This window comes from Buteo buteo, chromosome 11, assembly GCF_964188355.1.
Source record: "Buteo buteo chromosome 11, bButBut1.hap1.1, whole genome shotgun sequence".
NCBI classification, from domain to species: Eukaryota; Metazoa; Chordata; class Aves; order Accipitriformes; family Accipitridae; genus Buteo; species Buteo buteo.
Genome location: NC_134181.1, coordinates 30,340,262 through 30,363,337, shown reverse-complemented (window position 1 = coordinate 30,363,337; position 23,076 = coordinate 30,340,262). Strand labels below are relative to the sequence as shown.

General features: G+C 40.8%; 1 protein-coding gene across 1 annotated transcript; it reads right to left on the bottom strand.

Annotated features, from left to right (window-relative positions):
- Window positions 1-3: 3 nt before the first annotated feature.
- PPTC7 (protein phosphatase targeting COQ7) lies at window positions 4-22,397 on the bottom strand. Its single transcript, XM_075041261.1, has 6 exons — window positions 22,015-22,397; window positions 12,138-12,317; window positions 9,156-9,354; window positions 6,814-6,937; window positions 4,658-4,787; window positions 4-3,269 (listed from the first exon to the last, which is right to left on the bottom strand). Exons 1-6 carry the CDS (start codon window positions 22,214-22,216, stop codon window positions 3,211-3,213), a joined length of 894 nt encoding a protein of 297 aa, XP_074897362.1. The 5' UTR covers window positions 22,217-22,397; the 3' UTR covers window positions 4-3,210.
- Between the last annotated feature and the right edge of the window lie 679 nt (window positions 22,398-23,076).

Here is a 23,076-nt window from a genome sequence, read left to right as displayed (position 1 = left end):
GGGTTTTGGTTTTTTTTTCAGCCATACCTTCTTCATAAACACAAAGAAAGTACATTTAGAGTGAAACTGTATGTTGCAGGTCTCCCAAAGATAGCCATGAAAGTAGCAAGGAACCACAGAGTTTTTCCAATTCACCACATCTTAGCCCTGTATTACCCAAATACCTAGTAACGCTGCTGCAGAAATCCCAGCTCCTGCCAGTCCTGTGATGTTACGCAGTTACTGGTGTGTAAAACTCTTCCTTTTCCTTCAGGTGGCTGCTCCTGATAACACACACACACATCTTCTGCAGCAGCTGAAAGCCAACCTGTGCTCCACTCGCACACACTTCCATTTCACAGCACACCTCTCTTGTATGCCTCGTTCATGAATAGTCACAATAATCTAATTCCTAGCAAGTGTTACTGCTTCATGCATCATTTAAAATTATTTTGATAGTATGGGCCCTGTCATTTCCTTTTCCAAAAATTGGTTGTGCGCAGACAGCTTAAGTTCATAGGAAGAAATTAGGTTTGATATGTTGAGTGCACATCTTTTAAAAAAAAAAAAACCAAAACCAAAAACAATCAAGCATGTGATAAAAATATCAATTCTTTATAATACAGTATTGCTTTATAAACAGATGGAAAAGCTATAAGCTTTACTGGTCTTTGGTGTGTCCGGTGAGGGATAATCTCATGATTTGCAAAACAAAATCCAAATTTGTTCTTTATTAAAAAAAAGAAAAAAAATCACAATGTGATATGAGGCAAATGGCTTTGTTGATACTGCTCAGCTAAGAACGGCTTTAACAGAGCGCCAGGCTCGGCACCATGCCGCCAGGCAGCACAGTTCAGCTCCAGAGAAGCCAGCCGAGTATCTCCGCTCGCTTGGGGATTCCAGACCCCAGCCCAGCAGCGGTGGAGTACAGCGCATACAACACCTCCCGCAGGGGTAAGCACCGTCGCTGTACTCATCTATCTGATCCGCATACATCTCCCAATGTATAGTTCTAGAAGGGGTGGGGGGTGGGGGGAATAACGAGGGCTGGGGATGAGCTTGCTGAGAACGAGGGGTCAGACTACAACACAGTCCAGGTCTGCAGGGGCATCATTTTAAGGTAAGTTCAAGGGAAAGAATCATTGATCAAATCTGCTCTAATCAAGAAGCGTGACAGTGAATACTGGAGAATAAAATGTAAAGACGCCCAGATTTGAGAGAGAAATGCCCCTCCCAAATGCTAGAAACAAAGCCCTATACTGCAGCGTGAATACATTCCTTCTAATGAGACAGCTAGACACAGCTTGTTCAATTTTAAAAAACAACAAGGACTGACAATTTGTGCAAAGTTATCCACCACTCACTGCTCCATGGATCGCAAAACTAATTAATTTTTCTTCATTAATATAATCCTCCCCATACCCTCACCAAAATAATATTTTGGTCAAGTTCGGGTAGTTAAGGCATTTTGACAAGTAGTTACAAGGTGATTTAAAATAGATAGCTAACATTATGCCAATTTAGGAATAGCAGATAAATTACTGAAGAGCTTCCAAATTAATCACTTACTCTTATTATAAATGAAATGCCTGTTACAAGCATGATGCATTGAAATATAGTAAAATGACATGTACATGGTACATGTTAAATGACCTTAAATAAAAGCTTAACATAGTTACGCAAATATACAGTACAAGTCCACAAAAATTCTTTAAACAAGTTGAGGTAACCTCAAACTTAAACAGTTTTAATACAATAAACCAGGTAGTAAAAATCTCCTTTTGAGAGCAGGTAAGATTACTTACTGACCAAGTTTAACTGCACTCACCTAAACAGCAACATTACCCGACTTTTTATATATAAAAACATGGCTTTAATTTATTTCTACATACTTTTCTACCAGCAAAAAAGTTAATGAAAAACTGACCAAAAATATATATATCTTTACAGCTATCAGCTTTTTGTATGAACCTCGGGAAAGAAAAAGGAAAGCTTGCTGGAACGGGGGGAACAAATATAAGCTACTGTAATTCAAAAGGAAATGTAATATTGCAAAGTGGCTGTTAGATAACTGTAAACATCATTAAGGTTCATTCCAAAAACCCTAAACTTTAGTTACTGAAATGTAAGTTTTGCTGATTATTCATTAATAGTTTCCATTTATGCACTTAACTGCTGCTGCCACAGCATAATCAAAGAGGTGCTTGTTTGAGAGTCAGAAAGATAAGGATCAACTGGACTTCAACTGGTGCAGCATATTCTGTTCTACACAAGCAAGAATGGCAATTACTAACACAAATTATGTTTCATTAACAACAGAATTATCTACCAAAAGTGAAGACGTTCAGAGTTGAGGATGATCTGTTCTTTGTGCAACCTCCCACTGTAGCATTTACGCCATATCAGCCCGCACTGGTGAGATGGGTTAAAATGCTGAAAGGACCTCAACTTTGGCCAGCTCGGCTTTTTGAAACAGAGTTAAAATTTTTGTAAAAAAAAAAAAAAAAAAATTATCCACACCCAAAACATCCAGATACCAGGCCCATTACGGACAAATGATCTGCAGAACTTTTAAGATCACAGTTAAGCACCTGAAATCACAAAACACATTTGCATCCATATAATTTGAACTAAATATGGTTTTTGAAATTTTGTACTAGAAAAGGCTCCTAGGCTGACACCATGTATGGCAAGAGCAGAATGTTTACAGCAGTTACAAATCTCCTGAAAACTGGAGCTTAGAAACACAAAACCTCAGCTACCACTGTAACAAGACTATGCTTATGAAACTGTGTTCTGTAACATACCCTTTAATGAATAGTGAACGTTTCTAGTAAATAGAGTAATATGCCCTCTTGTAGAGGTTTTATCTACTGAATCTAGTTTGAAAGATGATAAACCAATCCTACTCCTTTGAAAGTAAGTCACATTTCAAATGCAGTAACGACGTGGGATTGATCTCCCCCTTTTAAGGACAATGACTAAGCTCTGAAAAGACATGCTTCAAGCCTTGAGCTTCTTCATTTCTTGCTGGCAGACAGAGACCAGTGTACTACGAGAGTGGTTCTTAACAAGGACTTCAGTTGCATCTCAAGACGGGCAACGAGCTGGAGAACCGGCTGCTGAGATCAGCTGCGAAGGAAGAAAGCAATCCTGCCAGCAGGAAACCGTACATGTGAAGCTAGGAGCTTGGGGATAACGAAAACGTCAGAAGCTGACACTCTGGGCAGATCAGTCTGTATACTCGGCTACAATAGAAAGAAGGACGGTGATATCATCTGGTTTTCCCCCTGTAATATAAGAAAAGTAAAATTATTTCTTCAAACCACAGTGGGTCATCTTCTTATAACCTGTGACATTCCCCCATGGAAAGCTCTTTAAAAAAAAAGTTTAAATATTCAAAAACTTGTTTTGTGTAGGCACAAGAACTCTGCTCCCTCTACCTCCTTTCCAAAATGCAAAAGAGGGTAGCAATGACATTTAACACAGCAAAAAAACGCTCTCCTTTTAATAGTTTGTGATCTCACTGTAGCTTAAAAGGAGTACAGAACCTTGAACATTGTTGTTAGCGAGTAGAGCAGAAAGCCCGGTTTTTAGCACACTATTTATTTAATAAACATACAAAAAACCTGACATTGTTTTGTTACGAGCAAGTGGCAACAAAGTCAGTATCTTCTCAGGAATTTCTACTGTAAATCATCAAACACCTCTTTGGCATCTTCTCCAGCGCTATATTACTGCATCTCTTTCTAAAAGCTACTTAACTTTTTTAGTAGTTGCTTTTCAAACCTCAACAGCTAGAGCAAGACACTCTAATCCTACAGAAACGGCTCAGAGAAGAGGGATGGTGTTATGTAGGAAGTCAAACCAGTCCTTCGGCCTCGGGAGATCTGCAGTTTCATTACTGAATGACTGAGCTCTGTAGCAACGCAGAGCCCAAGCTTTACAGCTATTGTCTCTACCCTTAAGAAAGATGCTTAAGGGTCTTGCAGGAAATCCTGTCCTCCTGATACAGAGATAGTGATAACATCTTTACCAGCAGAATTTTATTTATTTATTTAAAAGAAGGAGGGGGGGAAAGGTGTTTGATAGGACTCTGAACTCTGCCAGGTGTTAATATCGTTCTAGAGCACAGCAAGTAGAACCAACAGAGAGGTCAGGACAGGGATGCTAACAGTACAAGGATCAGAAATTTCAAGCCCCCAAAAAACCCTAAAAAAGAATGAGCAGAATCCCAACTAAAAACATCAATAATAGAAGACCTTAAAAAAACAAGAACAAAACCACAAAAAACACCACCACCACCACCCCACCCCCCACCCACCTAAATCCAAGGAACAAGTCAAGTACAGTTTCCCCAAGAGCCTGGAGAACTTGTATCAGGCAGGATTCCTGGGGCAGGAGTGTACATATTAGATTCAAAAAAAATAAAAAAAATCAGTTCTCTGCATTCCAGCTGCTTCCCCACAGGAGGCTTCTGATCAGCCGGGGCCTGGCATGACCTACGTCAGGAGCTGGGGTCCTTGCCAAACCCAGCACGCTAACTTGGTGCTCTACTGCCAACCGCATTTCTTAGCACTCTGTTCTATCAGATCTGGGAACAACAGAACTTCACTTTGCTTAAGATTTCTCAAAGATAGCAGGAGTGGGAGGAGGAGAAAAAAAGAAAAAATCTTACCTCTCACATTCAATCCATTGTCACATGCAAACTGTGCAAATGGTGACATGTAAGTGGGATCATATGCCAGCTCATGAGCTTGTTCAGCAATGCTTCTTGCAGTCTGCTGTATACTCTCATAGTTGGAGTTCTAAATTAATGAGGAAAAAAGTTTATTCTTCTAAGAAAGTCTACCCGTAGCCACTTTGCTGATGCATGTCAGTTTTAGAGATCCCTGACTGCTGGACCTCTCTCACAGATTTCGGCGCTAGTTATCACCTCCACTTCCAAATGGAACCCTCACCATCTTTCAGGCTTTACAAATTTGGGTTAGAACTGCAAATCTTCACAACTGAAGTCCAGACCTCTATTCCCTACCAGCAGCTACAAGACTTGGTTCTGGAGGATTTGCAGAATTTAGAAACTTAGAAGGCTAATATTCAGAATAGACTGAACTGTCTCACCTGAGGGAAGCAGGATATTTGATAGCTACAGTAGCAGCTCACACTGGAAGAACCATCCTTCCCTCACAAAGTAGGCTCTGTTGAAGTAATTATGTTTTATCTTGAATGGAAAGTCTGACTTCTCTGACCCTTGTACCCAAATTGACAAAAGCACACTTGGGGAGAAGGGGCAGTTTAAAAGTTAGTTGAGAAAAAAATTTATTGAGCACACACACACTTTCTACAGACTGCATTTTAAGTGCCTTTTTTTTTTTCTGTTTCAGTAACTCTGCTGCTTTACTCCAAGCTTTTTCTTACTCAAACCAACATGAGATGACAAGCAACTGCTCTTTTTGTTTGTAGCTATTTTAAAATGCCTTGCCATGTCAAGAGCCTTCCCCGCCGTTTGGGGAATTAGCAGGCATTTACATGATTAACTTTTGGCTGAACCTCACAGGGAACTTCAGTGCCTATCCCAAACACGCCAAAAGGTGGAGCTCAACTTTCTTCCACACGGGAATTCCATCTCCAGTGTCCACCTAGGCTAACCTTACCTCTGCACAGCGAAAGGGAGGCGGGAGGACAGCAGACAGAGGTATGATCTGGCTATAGCACAAGTAACTGCCATGCAGGTTAGCAGCCAGCCCACCAGGCCCTTCCAAACCATGACAGCATGCTGATACACCTTCAGTGCTGTCATTACCTTTGCTAACCAGATTAAAGCCTCTGTGACAGCTTGTGCTCTCTTTTTCCATTTCACAGCACAGCTTCTCAATTTCAGACCTGAATACTGCACCGAGAAGAGAGCGATAGTGGGGAGTGCAGAGAGGGGGAAAACACAAGGGTCTGCCTGATACGCAGAGGCCTGTCACACATTTTGTTTGTAAGGACCCATTCTCTGACACCACCTCTCAGTTATGTAGCTGCAGGTAAGAGCAGGCAAAATTTTTTTTAAAACCACACTGTAATTCTGCATGTTAACCTTATTTGCATTTCATAACAAAATAGTTTCCTCAGGGAGGTTATACATATTGATATCTCCTAAGTACACTTTCCTTTCTGTAAGTAAATAGCCTTAAGCTAAATGTTCTCATCCAAATTAAAATATTTTAATGTATTTTTACTATTTCAAAAGAACATTTGTGGTTGCTAACCTAGAGAAGTTGCCAGGGAAGTTTTTTTTACAGAACATTGAAGATTTTTCAAGCACACACAACCCACAATTCAGACAGCCCGCACTACTTTACAATTACTGTTTTATAACCCTTCAGAAAAGCTTCAAATTACTTTTAAGTGTACAGCTCACCCCCTCAAGTAACCCAAGAGAGAATGCTGTATTTTCATGTATATCATCTACAACCTGCAAGTACAGATAAAATAAAATTGTGTGAGCAGCTGGCCAAGGGCAGTGCCTGCTATTGAACATCTCCCCCTTCCTCCTCTCCCTCCCATCACTAGTTAGTGACTTGGTACCAGCTGCTACTCAGGAAATTTATGCCCAAACTGCTGCTTCTGGATTCAGCCTGGGTGCAGATCCAAGAGATGGCACTTTGGGGGTCAATGTCCCTTTCTATTGCTCACATGGGTTATTAACTTAAAAGTCTCTAAAAGGTAGCACTTTGTGGTGGGTCTTTTATATAAAATACAAAAGTAACATGCCTAAAAAGTAATAGTAGTAACTATGACAGATAACCAGTGCAAAAGATGCGAGAGATTCAGAATACACATGCTTACCTTCAGCTTTTTTAACTCCTGCAGAATCATGTAGTCAGGCATGTTGTCAAACAGTCCGTCTGTTGCAGTCAAAATAATGTCTCCAAGTTGGACATCAAAAGAAGTACTATCAGCAGCATCAGGGCTGTGAAGATGACAGATATGTTAAAGAAGAGGCCTCCATCTTTCACTAAGACACCAAGCAATGTCAAACCAGCACACCAACAGCTTTTGTAATTCACTACTGTTATGTGTTTTTCTGCAAAAGAAAGAAATAATCACTAACTGGAGCTTTTGCACCAGGACGGCTTGTCAAGAAAGCTACAACAGAAGAACTGTGATTGTAAACAGGTAATGTTCCAGCTATTACACAAAGGATTTGCATTTAAAATTCCCAGATGAACAATCCTGCAAACTAATCTGCTTCACAAGTGTATCTCCATGGAAACCATTAAGTAGAATGGCAGCTCTGGGCTTCCTTCTCACTCATCTTAAATATGTAAGAGGGCTACACTTGAAAGGACAATTCATAACAGGAACAGCTGAAACACTTACGGATTCTGAATCACTTTCTAATGCAATGGAAGATGAAAGGTGTCTGAAATGGCTACCAGGAGGCCATAGCCAGTTGGTCTACTTACGTCTAATACATTACACAATACCGAGAGGAGAAAATATCTATTTTGGCCATGAATATTGCTGCAAAATCTGATTCTCAGAAGCAGCATAATGACAAACGCTTCATTTTTAAACATTCTTCAGGGGTCTTTAAAAGGAAGAAACTGCTGCATCCCATGCCATTTGGCTATGCCAAAAAGCAAAAGAGCTGCTTTGCTCATCGGATTTGTAGTTGCAGCAAAGTTAAAAGAGTTAAGATTGCCTGCGTAGTCCCATATATAGCCAAATTTAACATTTTACTGGGACAACAAATAAAAAAAGTACTGGAAAAGCATTTAGACAACATCCATGAGTACTAATTAGTGTCAAGAACAGCGCAGAAACTAGCCAGAAAGCTATAATCATGATTCAGAATTGAAGCGTGGAAGCTCATTTATCTTGCACTTTCCTTATTGTGTGATGACTCAGACTACTCTGCTTTCCTGACTTCCACTGGACATTATCAATTATCCCTGTGCTTGTTTTTTGTCTTCCCATGGATGACATAGAATCTCAGAAAAATTAAGATTTTTAGAGCTCTGGAATCTCAATCATTCATTTAATTTTAGTCTAATAAAGAGGTTAGATTATTTAAGGGTTCTAATTTCAGAGTTCTACCCTAGCTTCCTCTCTGCAGTCTTATGATGAAGTAATAAAACCACATGCAAGAATGGTCAGGAGTTTCAACAATTTAACCAACATTTTAAAAACATCTATTTTGGCATTAAAGTCATAACCCTTACTGCATCAGCCTTGATATTTCATAGAATCATTTAGGTCAGAAAAGACCCCTGAGATCATCAAGTCCAAACCTTGTATCAAAAACTTAAGATGCCTATTGCATTCCCTGTATGCTGAGGATCCTTTATCATCTTCCTGTATTCAGAAAAGGGATATCGCTTTAATGAGCGTATAACCATTATTTGAGAGCTGTATTTTAATATATATTTGAAAGCTGATTTTTTTTTTTTTTTTTTAAATTTCTGGTGAGACTTCACGAAGTCAGAGGATGGATCAGCCTGACATTCTCAGAGAAAGACAAGTACAAGTCTGTCTTTGAAACAACTAATTTCTGTGAACAGATTGTCCTTTCCTAATACTCTCATTTCCCAGCTCAGTGTTCCGCCAAAGAGTTTTTTGTGCGTTTTGGTCAAATACAATATGCTGCGGGAAACACAGCTATTTGGAAACACAAGTTAGTCACATGTCCCTCTGCTCTATTCTTCAAGTACTTGCTACCTCACTGCCAAGATATCTAAATTAGCGTGCTCCAAACCAGTCTCAAGAGAGTACAGACAGGGACTGGGAACAAATGCTACTGGTAAGACAAGGCACTCATGCAGGATGACCGGCACATATACCAGCTGCAGTTTTATCACAGCAGCTTTATTGAGCAACATCTTTCCACAGATCAGAACGTGCCTAGTGCACACCACAGACTATGGGAATATGCCATCACAAATGAATAACCATTAGCCCAATAAATTCAGACTGTGCAACAGTGTACAAAGTTTAATTACAAGGTAAGAAATGTTCACATTACCTAAAGACAGGGAGGCAGGTAAAAGACCCTTTGATTGGATACGTGCTTAAATCTCCACACACTACGCTGCACTATACAAAGAGCACCATGGCAGCAAAACTGCAACCTTTTGGGAGTTGATCACATACACAGATTAAAAATTTAAGATCCTCTCCCATCTTACCTGTCACTTAAGACAACTCCTTCTGCTTCCGGTGGAGCTATTGACAGTTGGAATGGAGTGTTGAAGTAATGCTGCTGCTCATCAGATCGATGTACTACTTCTCCTCCTCTGACTACCAAAAATCCAGAATCTCCCAAGTTGGCTGTATGTAAACGATGACTTGTTCTGTCCAGAACTACTATACAAGCTGTACTGCTTCCTGGAAAGAGAACATGGTAACTGGAGTCAGCCTTACAGAAATTGCCTATGCTTTCACCGATTTGATTCATAGTCCAATTATTCAAATATTTATCAAAGCTTACAAATCAGGAGAAATGGAAATACTCAATAATGCCAAAATTAATATACACTAAGATAGCAAAATGCTAGAAATCTTTGCAACACAAACTATGATTTTTGTATAGAACTAACTTTTCCTGCTTTGATCTTGGTAAACACATTATGCTGACAAATACCTGTTTTGTTCCACTTTATTTACAGTTTTCCATCCCAACATATGTCAGCACATTCTGCTATAGGACTGGATTTACAGAAGTCACATAAAATACTGAAATTCCGAAATCATTCAGATAATAGGATTCTAGTAGCATCCATACAATGCTGGGTGCTCTCCACACAGTTTCACTCATCAGCTGTAAATAAACCATGCCAAGTAAAGAACTGCTTGCAATTAAGTATTAGGTATTATTGCATTACTCTTGTCAGAACATTAAAATGCTTTTCTTCATAGTATGGCTCTGGAAAGCTATCTTCATGTTTAAAAAAATAATAATCCTGTCACGTCTTCAGGATACTAACTTCACAAGTTTAAAGAAAACACGTTTCAGAGACAAATACTATTTGATTAAAGTAAGACAGAACAGAAACATATCTACTTGTCAACCGTGCTCAGAACTATCCCAGCCATGCTTGAGGGCACTGAGGAATTCTTGATTCATTCACTGGGAAGTAGCCACCAACTGTGTTTGGTTGCAGGCCACAAAAATAACTGTATTGCAGAGATACCCATCCACAGACTAAGTCCTTCACAGCAAACAGCAATCACAATTTCTGCAAACAGGATAGCACATCCACCAAGAGAACTTTCATTCCTGAAGAGGGTGAAACACAGCTAAAGCATTTCTTCTTGACTTCTGCCTCTAACGTAAGTCCCCGTATCATCAGCCAGTGAATAGTCATCTTCTATCCTAATGTTCTTCCAGCAGAAGTTTCCAAGCACAGCTACATGCTGGACAGACCACAAGCTTGCAATGAGCTAAGCTTACAATAAGGCTTGCTAGTGCAGAAGTCCAGCTGGCTCTAGGCATCACCTATTCCAGATGTTTCCCTTCCTAATACAGGGAGTTCTCTGCAATACACTTGCACTTAATTTGTTCTCTAGTGAATATACAGGACCTTCTCCACTCTTACTGAATGGTAAGTCAAAGCAGTATCTTAAGAAAAATTCAGATTTTAGATGTGACAGCATCCAAGGTTGTTCTGCAATACAAAAATAATTTTTAAATAAATAGCACAGTTTCCTCTCATTTCAGTTTTATTTTAAAATATTTGCTAGGTTCAATTCTGATGAACTAAGTATCAAGACTTAAAGCACAACAGCAAGAAAAAGTTACTGCCTAGTGAATCCTCCTTAATGAAGTCCTCTCCCTTCGCTTTATTTTAAATAAACTCTAAATGCTCATTGCTGTGGTAATTCCAGGGGTTTATTTCTCCTTCTAAAAATACTGTTCTCTGTTAAAGGAGAAACACTAAGTATCATTAGTTTCAAATTCTAACTCTATTAGCAGAGTGTAACTAGGAGGCCATGTGTGGAATGCAGATCTTGTGACTCAGCATATGCTGCTTTTCAGAATTCGAAAGGTCAAGCCAAGCAGGGCTGTGTCCGTCTGCAAAGCCGTTGTGAGCACTCTCACCAGTGGCCCACTTTGTAGATCACTTAGAGCTACATCTGCTTTGCACAAATAAGCACTATCAAACACAAAATCCTAATGTAATTACCGACCACTGCTATTTTAGTGATACTTAAGGTCACTTCTGAGGTTTGAACCTATTCTTTAGGCATATAATGTGAGAACATCTGTTCTGAAGCTCAGCAGACAAGTTAAATATAGCTTACACAGCACTCTTCTGGCACAGAAGTTTAAGGTCAGGTGAGAAGCACGCGTATCGTGCACAGTAACACTTTCGTGGCGCACAAAAGGTCACATGCCCTTTAGAAAAGTATTCCATTTTCAAGGTTGTCAGTTGAGGTCAAATGTTGCCTCTCTATCTGCTCACCACTCCCAAGGCAGCTGGATGCCCTGTCTAAAATCAAGTTTGACACAGAATATGCTAAGCATCTACTTTAGTTTGCTTTCAAAAAAATCTGTAATGAATCCCCCACAAAGAATTATAAAAATAATAAACAGTACCAGTGATTGTATGATATAAACTACTTAAGTCAACCAATTAAGTTAAAGTTCATTGGACATAAAAGGCAACAGGAGCAGTAAGGCAAGGAATGAACAGAACTGCATCCAGTTATCGTCAGAGAATATTTTTGCTTGCATAGCTTAAGCGAAAAGCCACAACCAACCATCAAGAGTTTTCAAGGGAGAACAGTTACTTGTACATATATAACAGAGAGAATGAGTGCACAAGTCATAACGTATTCTACTGCAAAACTCATTTTGCAAACTCTCTACAAGCACTGGTGAATTACCACCCTTCACACATAAAGGCTCTTTGCCTTTTTTTACATATATATATAAAAAATATACACACACACAAACATTCCCCGCATTATTGAATGAATCAAAACAGTTATTAAACATAGAAGAGAAAATAAGGATGCTACCAAGACAACTACATTTCTACCTTTTTTGGTTAATTAAGAGAAGATAACTGCCTGCAAATTTGTTGTAGAAGCTGACAACAGATTTAAGCAACCTTGACCAGATAACATACAACACAGATCCAATTTATATATTTTTGCTCTCTTACCAAGCAAAGGTACTTTGTTCTGCAGCAGCTCACAATAACCTGCGGTGAGAATCCCAACAGGATTGCTTGGTACAAACCGTCCTTCTTTTACTAAACGTTCACATGTTCGCATTAGAGTCCCTGAGAACTGAGAAGGGTCAACCCCATAGTCTCTCCAGCCACCTACACCATCTGCTACCCCTAGAAGAAAACAGAAAATGAGAGTTATATGAACAGAAATGGTTTCTGAAACAAGGTTTTTAATTTTTGCCATCACTTAGGACATTCAGTAACTAAAAAGTAGGACATAGCACCTGCTTAACAACATTTTTGATGACAAAAATATTTCTAAGCATTTGTAAGAACTTCTGACATCAGCTCCTAGACAAATCTCTAAATATAATCTGAATTGCTGAAGAGAAGGTAAAAGTCTAATGCTGAGAACTCTATGAGGAGGCTGACTTCACTAGAGAACAAGTAATGGGGAATTTAAGGGGAAGAGGGGGATTCAATCACATTAACATTTGATTAGTCCATTAAAAAGGAAGAAGAGTTTTTATTAATTTTAACTGTGAAGGTTATTAAGATCTTAATTAGTACAGAAATTATAAAAAACTCTTCCCTGCTATTCAGCGGTCCAAAGTTTTTTCTCAAGCTACTTGCTCATGTGAAGAATAATCCTTTCTATTTGGTAATACCAATTTCTGTAGAAACTAGACTTCCATTTTAAAAGTGTATTCAAAAAAAACATGTAGCCAACACAATGCTGGGACCTGCCCCTTCCAAGGATAGTTTGTTGCTTACAGCTTCAGCCAAGCAAGAGAATGAAAACTGACTATGATCCAGCCAATTTTCATTCATTTATTCAAAACAACCCAGGTATCATAGAATTAAACAAATTCTGCCAAAGCTTGGGAAGCTTCTGAGCAACCGCAGAGACACATAGCAAAGACACACACAGAAAAGGGGGGTGGTCAGAGGGAGGTAAGCAGCAGATATGATAGTCTACTGACCATTTGGCTAAAGTATTTTGAACTTCCTCAACTGGTCCTAATGACAAAAGTAAAATACTGTCTGAGATAAAAATATTTCTACTTGGAAATTTTTCCAAAAATCTTTTTGATCCTCAGCATGTAAGGACTAACCATTTCAAGCTCAGGTTTCCATAACGTATAAAGCTAAAATAGTATGTTCATGCTAAAAACACGATGAGCCAATTTCGGAGCTCAGATTGTGCTGAAGAACAACAGCCTCCAGAAAAAATGCTGCTATTAGCAAAGGCAGGAAAATTTGACTGAGAAGGTAAAACTAAGTTTGCCTCATCTACAAATGCCCTTCACATCGGACACCATCTGAAACTGAGATGGAAGGTTTAGAGCTGACCTTGGCACGAACTATAATCTGACAGGAGGTTATAGCCAGATTCTGAACAGCCTATCAACATTAATCAGATTTCTCCCAAAAATAGTGCACAACCTTTTAGACACCTGCTTTGTCCGTTTGCTTTCTTAGAAGAACGCTGTAGGAAGGCAGATCCCTGTATTCATCTCTTCAGACCAGACCCTGAGAAGAAGCCCATGCAAAAGCAACCCTGGCATTCTCGGAAATGCCTTTTCTGGTTTCTTCAAGAACAAACTAATCCTCTCTTTACAGGTCCCACAACTTCAGGTTAATACTGGATTAACCCTTTGCTTTCTGTTGCCATGCAGACAAGTCTAGAATAAGAGATTATTGAGAAAAAGTTCTAGATCTAGAACTTGAAATAGAAACCAAGTGACAGTTTGGATAATGATGCTTGCTTTACATGAAGTTATCAGATGAGCGGCTTTTTTCACTTAAGGATGAACATAATCCATGTGTACTTTTGTTAGCTGAATACAGCATTGCTTCACTGACAAGAGAGTTAATGCAATGAAAAGATGATGTTTGACAAGTACCGCCCAAAGCTTTTGGCTCATAAGATGGCTACGATACAAGCTCATCAGAAGTTACCGGAGCGCTCTCAAGTGATCAGTAAACCATTTTTGCACTAGTCTTCTTGGGAAATATTTAAATAGAAACACTACAGCATTAGTATACAGTACAAGAAAGCCATCACAGCAAGCACCTGATAAGGTTAATTATCAAAACCTATTCTGATTTTTAAAGCAAAAAATAAGAGTATGCCACCTGATTTTCTTTGCTCACTTCTTACTCCAGGCACGAAATCTCAATCTGTATCATGGCAGCAAACTTCATACTATGTTGAGCCATGAAATGGCTTTGTCTGTCTGCCTTCCCGTCTGCTTTTTGCAAACTATAAACAGCTTTAAGTGCATTCTGCCAGTGCCTTCCAAAACAATCATCCTCTAGACAGTCCAAAAGTAGGTCCTCTGACTTAGCTTTGTGCCATACTTAAGAGAACAGATTGGATGCTTAAGAATCAACAAGACAGTTGTGCATTCCTTCTCCATCGCTGGCACAGAAGCAAAGAGGACCAGAGCATTCATGAGCGGGCCCTGGAGCATGCTTCCACTGTAACACCTCCACACCACCTCATCAGCTCACTAGCTTACATACCACCACTGGCACTTATTTCTTAATCTTGCCCAAAATGGACAACGTGAGGTTTTTTTGCAAAGGTTTGTTGGGGTTTTTTTTTCTTCTTTCTCTTCTTTTTTTTTTTAAACGGTATCTCTAAAAACTGGTAAGTCAGTTCATTTAATTTAAGCTAAATGACCTTGTTGGCTCCCAAAGCATGGCTCATGAACACTGCCAGAGCAGTCAAATGCTTCCTCCTGCATCGGCACAGAGCCAGGAATTACTGCTGCCGTCGAGACCAATGCCAGTACACAGGCAAAGCACATTCAAGAAGCCCTATACCACACAGTGCCACTTAGAAAACATCGCCTTGACTGTTTTTGCCTTAAAAGAAGATTTTTACATTTCCTAAGATCTTCAGCCATCCTGTCCTACCTTCAGCATGGTTTTAAAATAAAAACAGTATCTTTACATTGTACATTCTCAACATAAACTAAACAGTTTTATGGGAAAGGAATATGTGATTTTAAAACAGACTGAACAAACTGCTACTGAAATAGATGAAATTTCAATGAGAATAAAGTTTAAGAAAACTTTGTGATATTTGATATACATACAGCAAACAAGGAGAAAAACTACTTGTGAGATATTTCAAACTCCAGAAGCAGCAAGAACTGAAAACTCAACTCATAAAAATGAATTAATTTTTATGTAATAGCTTATTTCCCCACCCCTGTCACCAAAGGAAAATTCAAAGGTACTGCTATTGGCGGTATCAGTGCCAAGGAGTAATGCCAAGCTCTATTCATTTATATTATCTTTGTTTTCATCCAAGACAAAAAAAAAAAAGTAAATATCCAAAACAACTACTGTTTTAACAAGTGAAAAAGATTACTTGGGTTTTCATTGTCTTACATTTCACCATAAAACATTAAATACTGTTTTCCAGTATCCACCATTTAACTTGAAATACCTGTCTTACAAAATATGAATCACTGGACATTTAAGACAAACTGCATGGCTGAGAAGAATTGCTGAAACTGAACGGTATACAATCCTTGATTTTTTTCTAAGCTATGCAGTAAATCAGAAAATTTTATAGAAAGAATACATCTTTGAATATTCCCCATTCAAGCCTATGCAGAAATTACAGAAGTGTCCACCTGACATAGTGAAATGCCTGTGGCTAGATGAACAACCACTGTAAATAAAGCAGTTGAAAATTTCACAATTAATTACTTCAAAAGAATAAATGCTTCTCGAGTATTTAACTATATTACGGAGACCTTTCAGAATCTTTGAGAGTTAACACTCCACTACATTGCCTTCTGCTGGAAAATACACAAATACTACTGCCAGATTACATATTTGCTGCATGTGTCAGTCCAAACACTGGCTCTTTCTAACTTCTTAAAGATTCAGTTTATCAAGATCTCACATAGAGAGACAGTTGCAATGAAGTTTCAAGACAAAGCACAAGTGACTGATGCTGCAGCACAGAAAACACGCAAGTGAAGATACTGGCACTGAAACTTGTTAAAATTTATTTCAAAATGCTAAAAGCACCTGCGATAAAATACCAGTTGAAATGCAAACATAAAGTTGTTTTGACTGCCAACCCATAAGGTTAACTGCAGGAGCCCAGGCAACAGCCAGCCAGTGCCAAGACTAGTAATATGTGCTTTTCACCACACACTTTTCTAAGTCAGATCCAGATGTTATATCTTGTCCAGAGCAAATATAAACTAAACAGGCTTAAAGTTTAGAACAAAACCACGAATACTAATCAAACCCTGTTTAACATAAATAGCATTATGAGTGGAAGCTCTGGCTAGCTGGCAAACTAACCTGCCCATGGTCAGAGTCCAGAAGTATCACCCTGTCCCAAAAATCTCTTGAAAGATGGATACTCTCAAACCTTCCATCAACAAAGAATAATAATCTCACACAGAAGCACCAGGCAGGCACAAGTGTGCCAGCAGGAATTGCTTTTGCATGCAACCACAATTAAGTTTGTAAGACACTCCATGCATCCTACTGAACTTTCAATTTCTTGAGATCCTTACCTGAATTAGCAATGAATCACTGATGAAAGAACATCAAAAGGATATATTTGTCACTTAATTTATTTTGCATCAAATATAGAAGAAAGGCTAAAACGGTAACAAAGTGCAACGTGATGCACTACACAAGTTTGAAATACAGCACCTAGTATTTGTCAACAGATGAAAATTGAGATAAACTGGTAAGACTTCTTGTTTTATCAGCAATGAGATAAATCACACACCTACATAGGTTCTCCATCCAAAACAAGTCACATGCTCAAAGCCAGCATTAACTCTCCTAGCAGCTTCACGGGCAGCATGTATGGGATCACAACGTTATAGCCAAATGGTGTCTTATCCCCACCCCCCCCCAGGTTTTGACAAAGAAATAACCTAGCTAAATACAAATCCCTAAAGGCAGATTGTGTGTGACTGATAACTAGTTACAAAAGGAAAGATTACTTATTCACACTGGCCATTTTAAAAGTTACAGTAGGCCTTAAACTACCCTTGTATGAAATAGAAAAGTACTGGAAGAGTAACTCGCTAAGTGATAAGAAGGAACAAAAAGCAAGAGGCAAAGTGAGAGATGATGTTGAAGAACAAACTTAAGGAGAAAAAAGGAACTGGAAACATTAAATTGTGCATCTACTTCCAGGAAAAAGCAGCAGTTCCTTTTATGTTTTTCTCCCCTGCTACAACACACTGTTGTTCCTGAAACAGGTTTTTACCAAGTAGATCTCTTACCTGTTTTATTTAAGCCTGAGAAATTGTTCAGTGGATTTTGGGAGCTACAGGAAAACACTAAACTATTACTTATTTCCCAAAGTTTTGTGAAAACCTCCCTACATAGTCATAACTATTTAATCTCTCAAGGTGTTGAGCAACCATGGAACTTACTTTCATAGCTGAACTGCTACTGGCAGTTGGCACTTAAATGATGAAAAGGGATAGGTACTGTAGACAGACATCAACCAAGCTGTGCTGAAATTACTTACAGCCTGAATAATCTCAGGCTCACAATATTAATAGCGCAGATGAACCAAAGTAAACAGCGGGAGATTTTTGCAACATTTCCTGCGGCATAGGTATGATTAATGCCTCACCTACTGTATTGTGTTCACCTTTGCTTATTTCCTTCTGTGATTTCTCACAGAACCTGCTTTTCATTCAAGCTAAGATCTGCATATGAATGGAAATCAATGCTACCAACAAGTATCAATAGCACTTACAATTAAAGTAGGTGTTCAACTGCAAATTCTGATCAGAATACACTGCATGCAATGCCCTTCCAGAAACTGTGGTCAAGAAGAATAACCAGATTTTAGTTTCATTCTCAGAAAGGGAGCTACCACGTTTCTAAAGGTTACATTTGATGCTACTTAAAAAAATAGCTCTGCTGACATTTGGATTAGCTGTATTGACAAGAATGTAGGTGAATATGATTGTTAATGGGATGTTTCTCAATCTGTAGTTTCTCTACAAATGGCAATACTTATACTCCCATGTTAAAAAGAGAACTTCATTTGGTCTATTACAGACTAAGACACATGTACAATTTTTTTCAAATCACTGATTACTCCCTCTACCATGTCCTAAATTCTCCCAAGAGAGTAGGTGAAAGGCTACTCTGAAGCAAGCAGACGACTTGCCTTCTTTAGTGTGATAAATTGTGATAAGGCAGCAATTTCTTTACCAGGTATGATATCAAATAAACCACTTAACATAGTCTTATATGACCTTCAGGCATCAAAGCAAGAATCTCTTCCTCCTCTATAGTTTCCAGAACAACCTTGACATTTCATCTACAAATCCTTTTACCTTTTGTAGTTTACTTTTCTTGATGACAGTGAGACTAACAATATTCCAGGGGCTTTGTCACTCTAGAGTTTTACATACCTCCTATGCAGGCTGCTGACAAACTTAATTTCCAAATAAAGCACAATTCCAGCTGCCCCACAACAGCAACCCCCCCTCCAAAAAAAAATTAAAAATCAAGATTTGCAGCAGACGGAACAGTTGCCAAATTTTAACTTTGCAGTGGACAAACAGTACCCTGATGCCAGACATTTTCCTACTACTGCTGGGGGACAGAAATAGTTTGGAAGACTAGTCAAGTCACACTGGCTACACCCAAACTTCTACCCAGCACAGACATTGTATAAATGATGCTGTCACGGGATGTGCATTGGTTGCTGTAATGTTTCAATAATGAGTCACGCAACAGCTTGGAAAAATCTGTAAAAAAACCTAGCAAAGACATCAGGAGCCTGATAAGGCAGGAACAAGCAAGAAAAGGCAGATCCCAACAATAGAAAAAACAATCACCAGCATGAGACATCTCAAAATTTATAAACGAGCTTCAATGTTTAGTTTTGTTAAGCAAGCGAAATGTTTATATAATGTGTTCAAGTTCATTTAAAAAAATCTGGTTTTGCTCCTTAAGCACTAAAAATTCTACTCACAAGTTAATTAGGAAAAAACAGAGGTGTCGCTTTCTGAAGAGTTTGTTCTTCAGCTTTGAAAAACAGTATTTCTGTCCTCAAAAGTTACAAAGGCATGCCTTCAGACGTGAAGTAGTACTTAATGTCTACCAAGTCTCAAGAAGATATTTGAACATTCTGAGGATCTGGACAACCAAGACACTGACAGCGAACATATAGAAAGATACAATATGGTACAACCAGCAGCAAAGAAATTATGGGCCTGAATCATTAAAGTTCTAGAGATTAGTATTAGTAGCAAAGCCATTTCCTTTTCTCAGAGAGATCCCAAAGGAAACACTCTGGTTCCGAGTTTCTTTTTTCTCCCTGTGCTCAGAACGGGAACAAAACATGCAAACTTAACAGGTATGTCCCAGACAAAAGTAGCAATAAGAGACAAAAGCCCCAAGGATTCAAGTACACTAGTAACAGGCCTTATCAAGCCTTTAACAACTATGGGAGGACTGGAAATAACATGAACCTTCATAAGCTGTCTGTTGATCTTACTATGAAAGGATAAAGCATGGACTAGAAGACACTGTTAACAATTTTCAGCCTTTAGACGATACAGTATACAGATAACAAAAGAGCTGTTTAGCATTTTTGTATCTGCTATAAACACACTGCCTAGTCAACTTTTGTTTGACCTAAGAAAATGAATCCCCAAGCACTCATGCCAAATGGCTGGGAGTAGCTCTTTCACTGTTACACCACACCCATATCCATCCCACACAGGCATGCTTCCCATATATTGGTTCTAGAAAAGACTGGCACAGAAGAATTTTAGATTAATTAGCTGGCATGGCTTTGTCACTGATGACTACTAGGGCAGACTAACTCAAAGTGATACACTTGAAATTTACGGTTCTCTAAAAGCACTCTTACTGTGTCTAGTGTTCACTTTGGCTAAAACCACACGGGCCTCTTCATTAAACTAATAGTGAAAAATGAAGCTTGAAAAGCAACAGTTCAGCTCAGCCAGTTTTGTTGAGGTGCACAGTTAGGCAGTTATCAAATTAGTACAAAATTTATGAAGGTCTTTAGAAAATAGGTATGGAACCTCAGATTTGTGATGAGCGTAAGAGGAATTGAGGGCAGGAAAACACTGGTGCTGAAGCTCTTTTTTGCAGCAGTGTAGAAGAGCTGGTTGAGAAAGGGACAGCAGAGATGATCATAGTAGCAGAAACAATGAAAAAACTACTATGCCTGTAAACTTAACAACTATAGATGAAGAAAAAGCATCAAGTTAGACTGCATCAAAACCCATCCTGAGCGTTACTGTTTGCAGAATGTACACTGGTGTTAGCTTTTTGGTAGGTATATTAAAAAAGCAACAGAGAACTAACATAAAAACAGCTTTTCTGGGTGGCGTGGGGGAACACAACAGCTTTTCTATTTAAATTATTTTCTTCTTGGTACTCAAGACATCCTGGTCTGAAGCCTTCTTTGCTGTTTGATCCTTAAGTGGCATTACAATTCTGTTTGTTTTCAAGTTGCCATGAAAATTAATAGACAAGCTGTAGGTCCACACATAGTAATTACCAAATATGGCCAAAAAACCCTAAACATCATCAAATGGGTCTAAATCCACCCGCTTCCCCATGCAAAGAGTCCACGTAAGTAAAGCAGATTCCGCATTTCTCTTACGGGCAAATACCGATTGCTCAGTTATTTATCAGTGCTGGCCTAGTGTGAACTTTAAAGGCAGCCAGCCTGAGTCACATGTTCAAGTAAGGTTATCCAACAGCTAATTCAAATAGAAAAAAGTTTCTCTGAAAGAGGCACAACAGAAAAGATGCAGAGTATCTAAAATGCATTGACCAGTTTTCCACATCTCCTTGAAAGTTGTAGCATCACCCTTAGAGTAACAGCTCCCTTGAGAATAATCTGCAATACTGTTACCTACTACCAAGTTACAGCTTCCTGAAAAAAATCTCAGCTATATTAAATGGCAACCAAGTTACAATGACAGCACATAATTGTGAAGAATCACCAAGCATTGTCACATCATGAGATACTGCAGTGCAATCCCACCAGTTTTAAATTAAAAAAAAAAACCAAAAAACAGGCAGGGGAGAGGAAGCTTTCTTTTAATGTCAAAGTTTTGGTGAAAATTTACTTCTGTCAGTTGCTTGAAAACTAACTTTTGCAGAGCGTCAGCCAAATTCAACCTTGACTACACAGGAGAAAGGTCAAGCGCTGCCAAAAGCAATGCTACTCATAAACTGAAGATTCCACTGATTAGCTGTAATTATTCACTACTTCTAAAATTTGAACCCTTAAGATTCATTTTGCACATGAATCCAAACCAGAGAGTGTAATCAGGATAGAAGAAATACTGAAATTGAAGTTTGACATTTGAAACCAATCTCAATGTCACTTTGCCTTTCACTTGACAAGGACACAGCACCCACTAAAATCAGGAAATGTCTGTTTCAATAATCCTTTCTGTAGAAATGCAATACATACACAAAGGGCTTGGTTCAGCTTTAAAGGCACACAGAAAGCAAGACTCACTACAGGCTGTTTCTCTGGCTTTCAGAGCCACTAGGCCTTACAGGCACCTACAGGTGAATCGCCAAGGCTGGGCCCCGACGCCCAGCACCCACCCCACCCCAGAGGCACGCTGAAGCGAGGTGGGTGTCGTGCTGCAGCAAAGAGCACGAGACCTTTCTTCTGAAACTGAGAAAAAAAAAGAGAACTCACGCTGACATTTACAGCTGGAACCAGCTCCTTTGTCTGCAACCCAAGACCGAGCCACTTCGCCGTGTGTGGCTCGAGGAGGCGAGGTCGCGACACCGACACCAAAGCCGCCTCGGCACCCCTGAGCGGGGCCGTGCCAGCACTTACCCAGCACATCTGCCGACCGGTGCCGGGCCACGAAACAGGCGTCATCCCCGTAGCACATGCCTTTCTTGAGGATGCCCTTGCGGAAATCTTTGCCAAAGCCACAGCTGGCTGTCACCAAGCTGTAGTCACGGGAGTCCGTCTGCGAGAGGCCGCCCAGGACTGCCCGGGCCACCAGCCTGCCATAGGAGAGCACCGAGAACATGGCGTGGGGCGCCCAGCAGCCGAGAGCCAGGAACGCGGGGAGCCACCGGCGCAGCCGCCTCCTGACCTGCCAGCGCCCGCCGCGGGGAGCCAGCCTTCTTCCCCTGCCCGCCGGCCGGCTCGCCTCAGCCTCCGCCGGCCCGCGCTGCTGCCCCTCCTCGGCCCGGCCCCTCGCCCTCCCACCCCCCCCCCCCCCGCGGGCCGCCTCGCCCCTCCGGGCCGGCTCCCGCCCTCGTCCCCGCCGCCCGCGCTGCCCCTCACGCCCCACGCGCCGGCCCCTCACGGCCGGGCTTGCCGGCAGCGCCCCCGCCTTCCGCGCCGCCGCCACCACAACCACCAACAACCCCCCCCCCCCCCCCGAGGGGGGCTCTGCCTCCTCCCCGGCCGGCCGGCGCTGCCCCGCGAAGGCCTCCGGGCTCCCTCCCGCCGCGCCGTGGGGTGGCCCGGTCAGAGCCGGCGGTGCCCGCTGCGCCGCCCCCGCACCCCGCCGGCCGCAGCCGCCATCTTCGCCGCGCGTGCTGAGGCCCCGGCGCTCGGCGAACGAGCGGGCGGCGAGGTCAGCCCCGCCCCGCCCCTAGCGCGCTTGCGCAGCAACCGGCGACCGCCTCATTGGCTTCCCGCCGCGTCTCATTTGCATGTTGCGGGACAATAACACCGGCCGGCTCCCGGCAGCCCCCGCGGCGGCGGCTGCGGCACGGCCCGCCCCGCCCCCTTCCCCCCCCCGCCCTTTCCCCTCAGCGCCCCGGTGAAGCGGCCTCGGAACCCCGCGACCCTCAAACGGGGGCATCGGCGGGGGCCGGGGGAGACGGTTCTCCGGCTTGCTGCGTTTTCTACCTGTAATTATCGCAATTACGTTTTCAA

Coding starts and splice junctions, on each gene's coding strand:
- PPTC7 (XM_075041261.1), bottom strand. CDS start 22,216: ATGTTCTCGGTGCTCTCCTATGGCAGGCTGGTGGCCCGGGCAGTCCTG. Junction 6,938..9,155: donor GGAGTTGTCTTAAGTGACAG/GTAAGATGGGAG, acceptor TCATCTTCACAG/CCCTGATGCTGCTGATAGTA. Junction 4,788..6,813: donor AGGAGTTAAAAAAGCTGAAG/GTAAGCATGTGT, acceptor TCATTAATTTAG/AACTCCAACTATGAGAGTAT.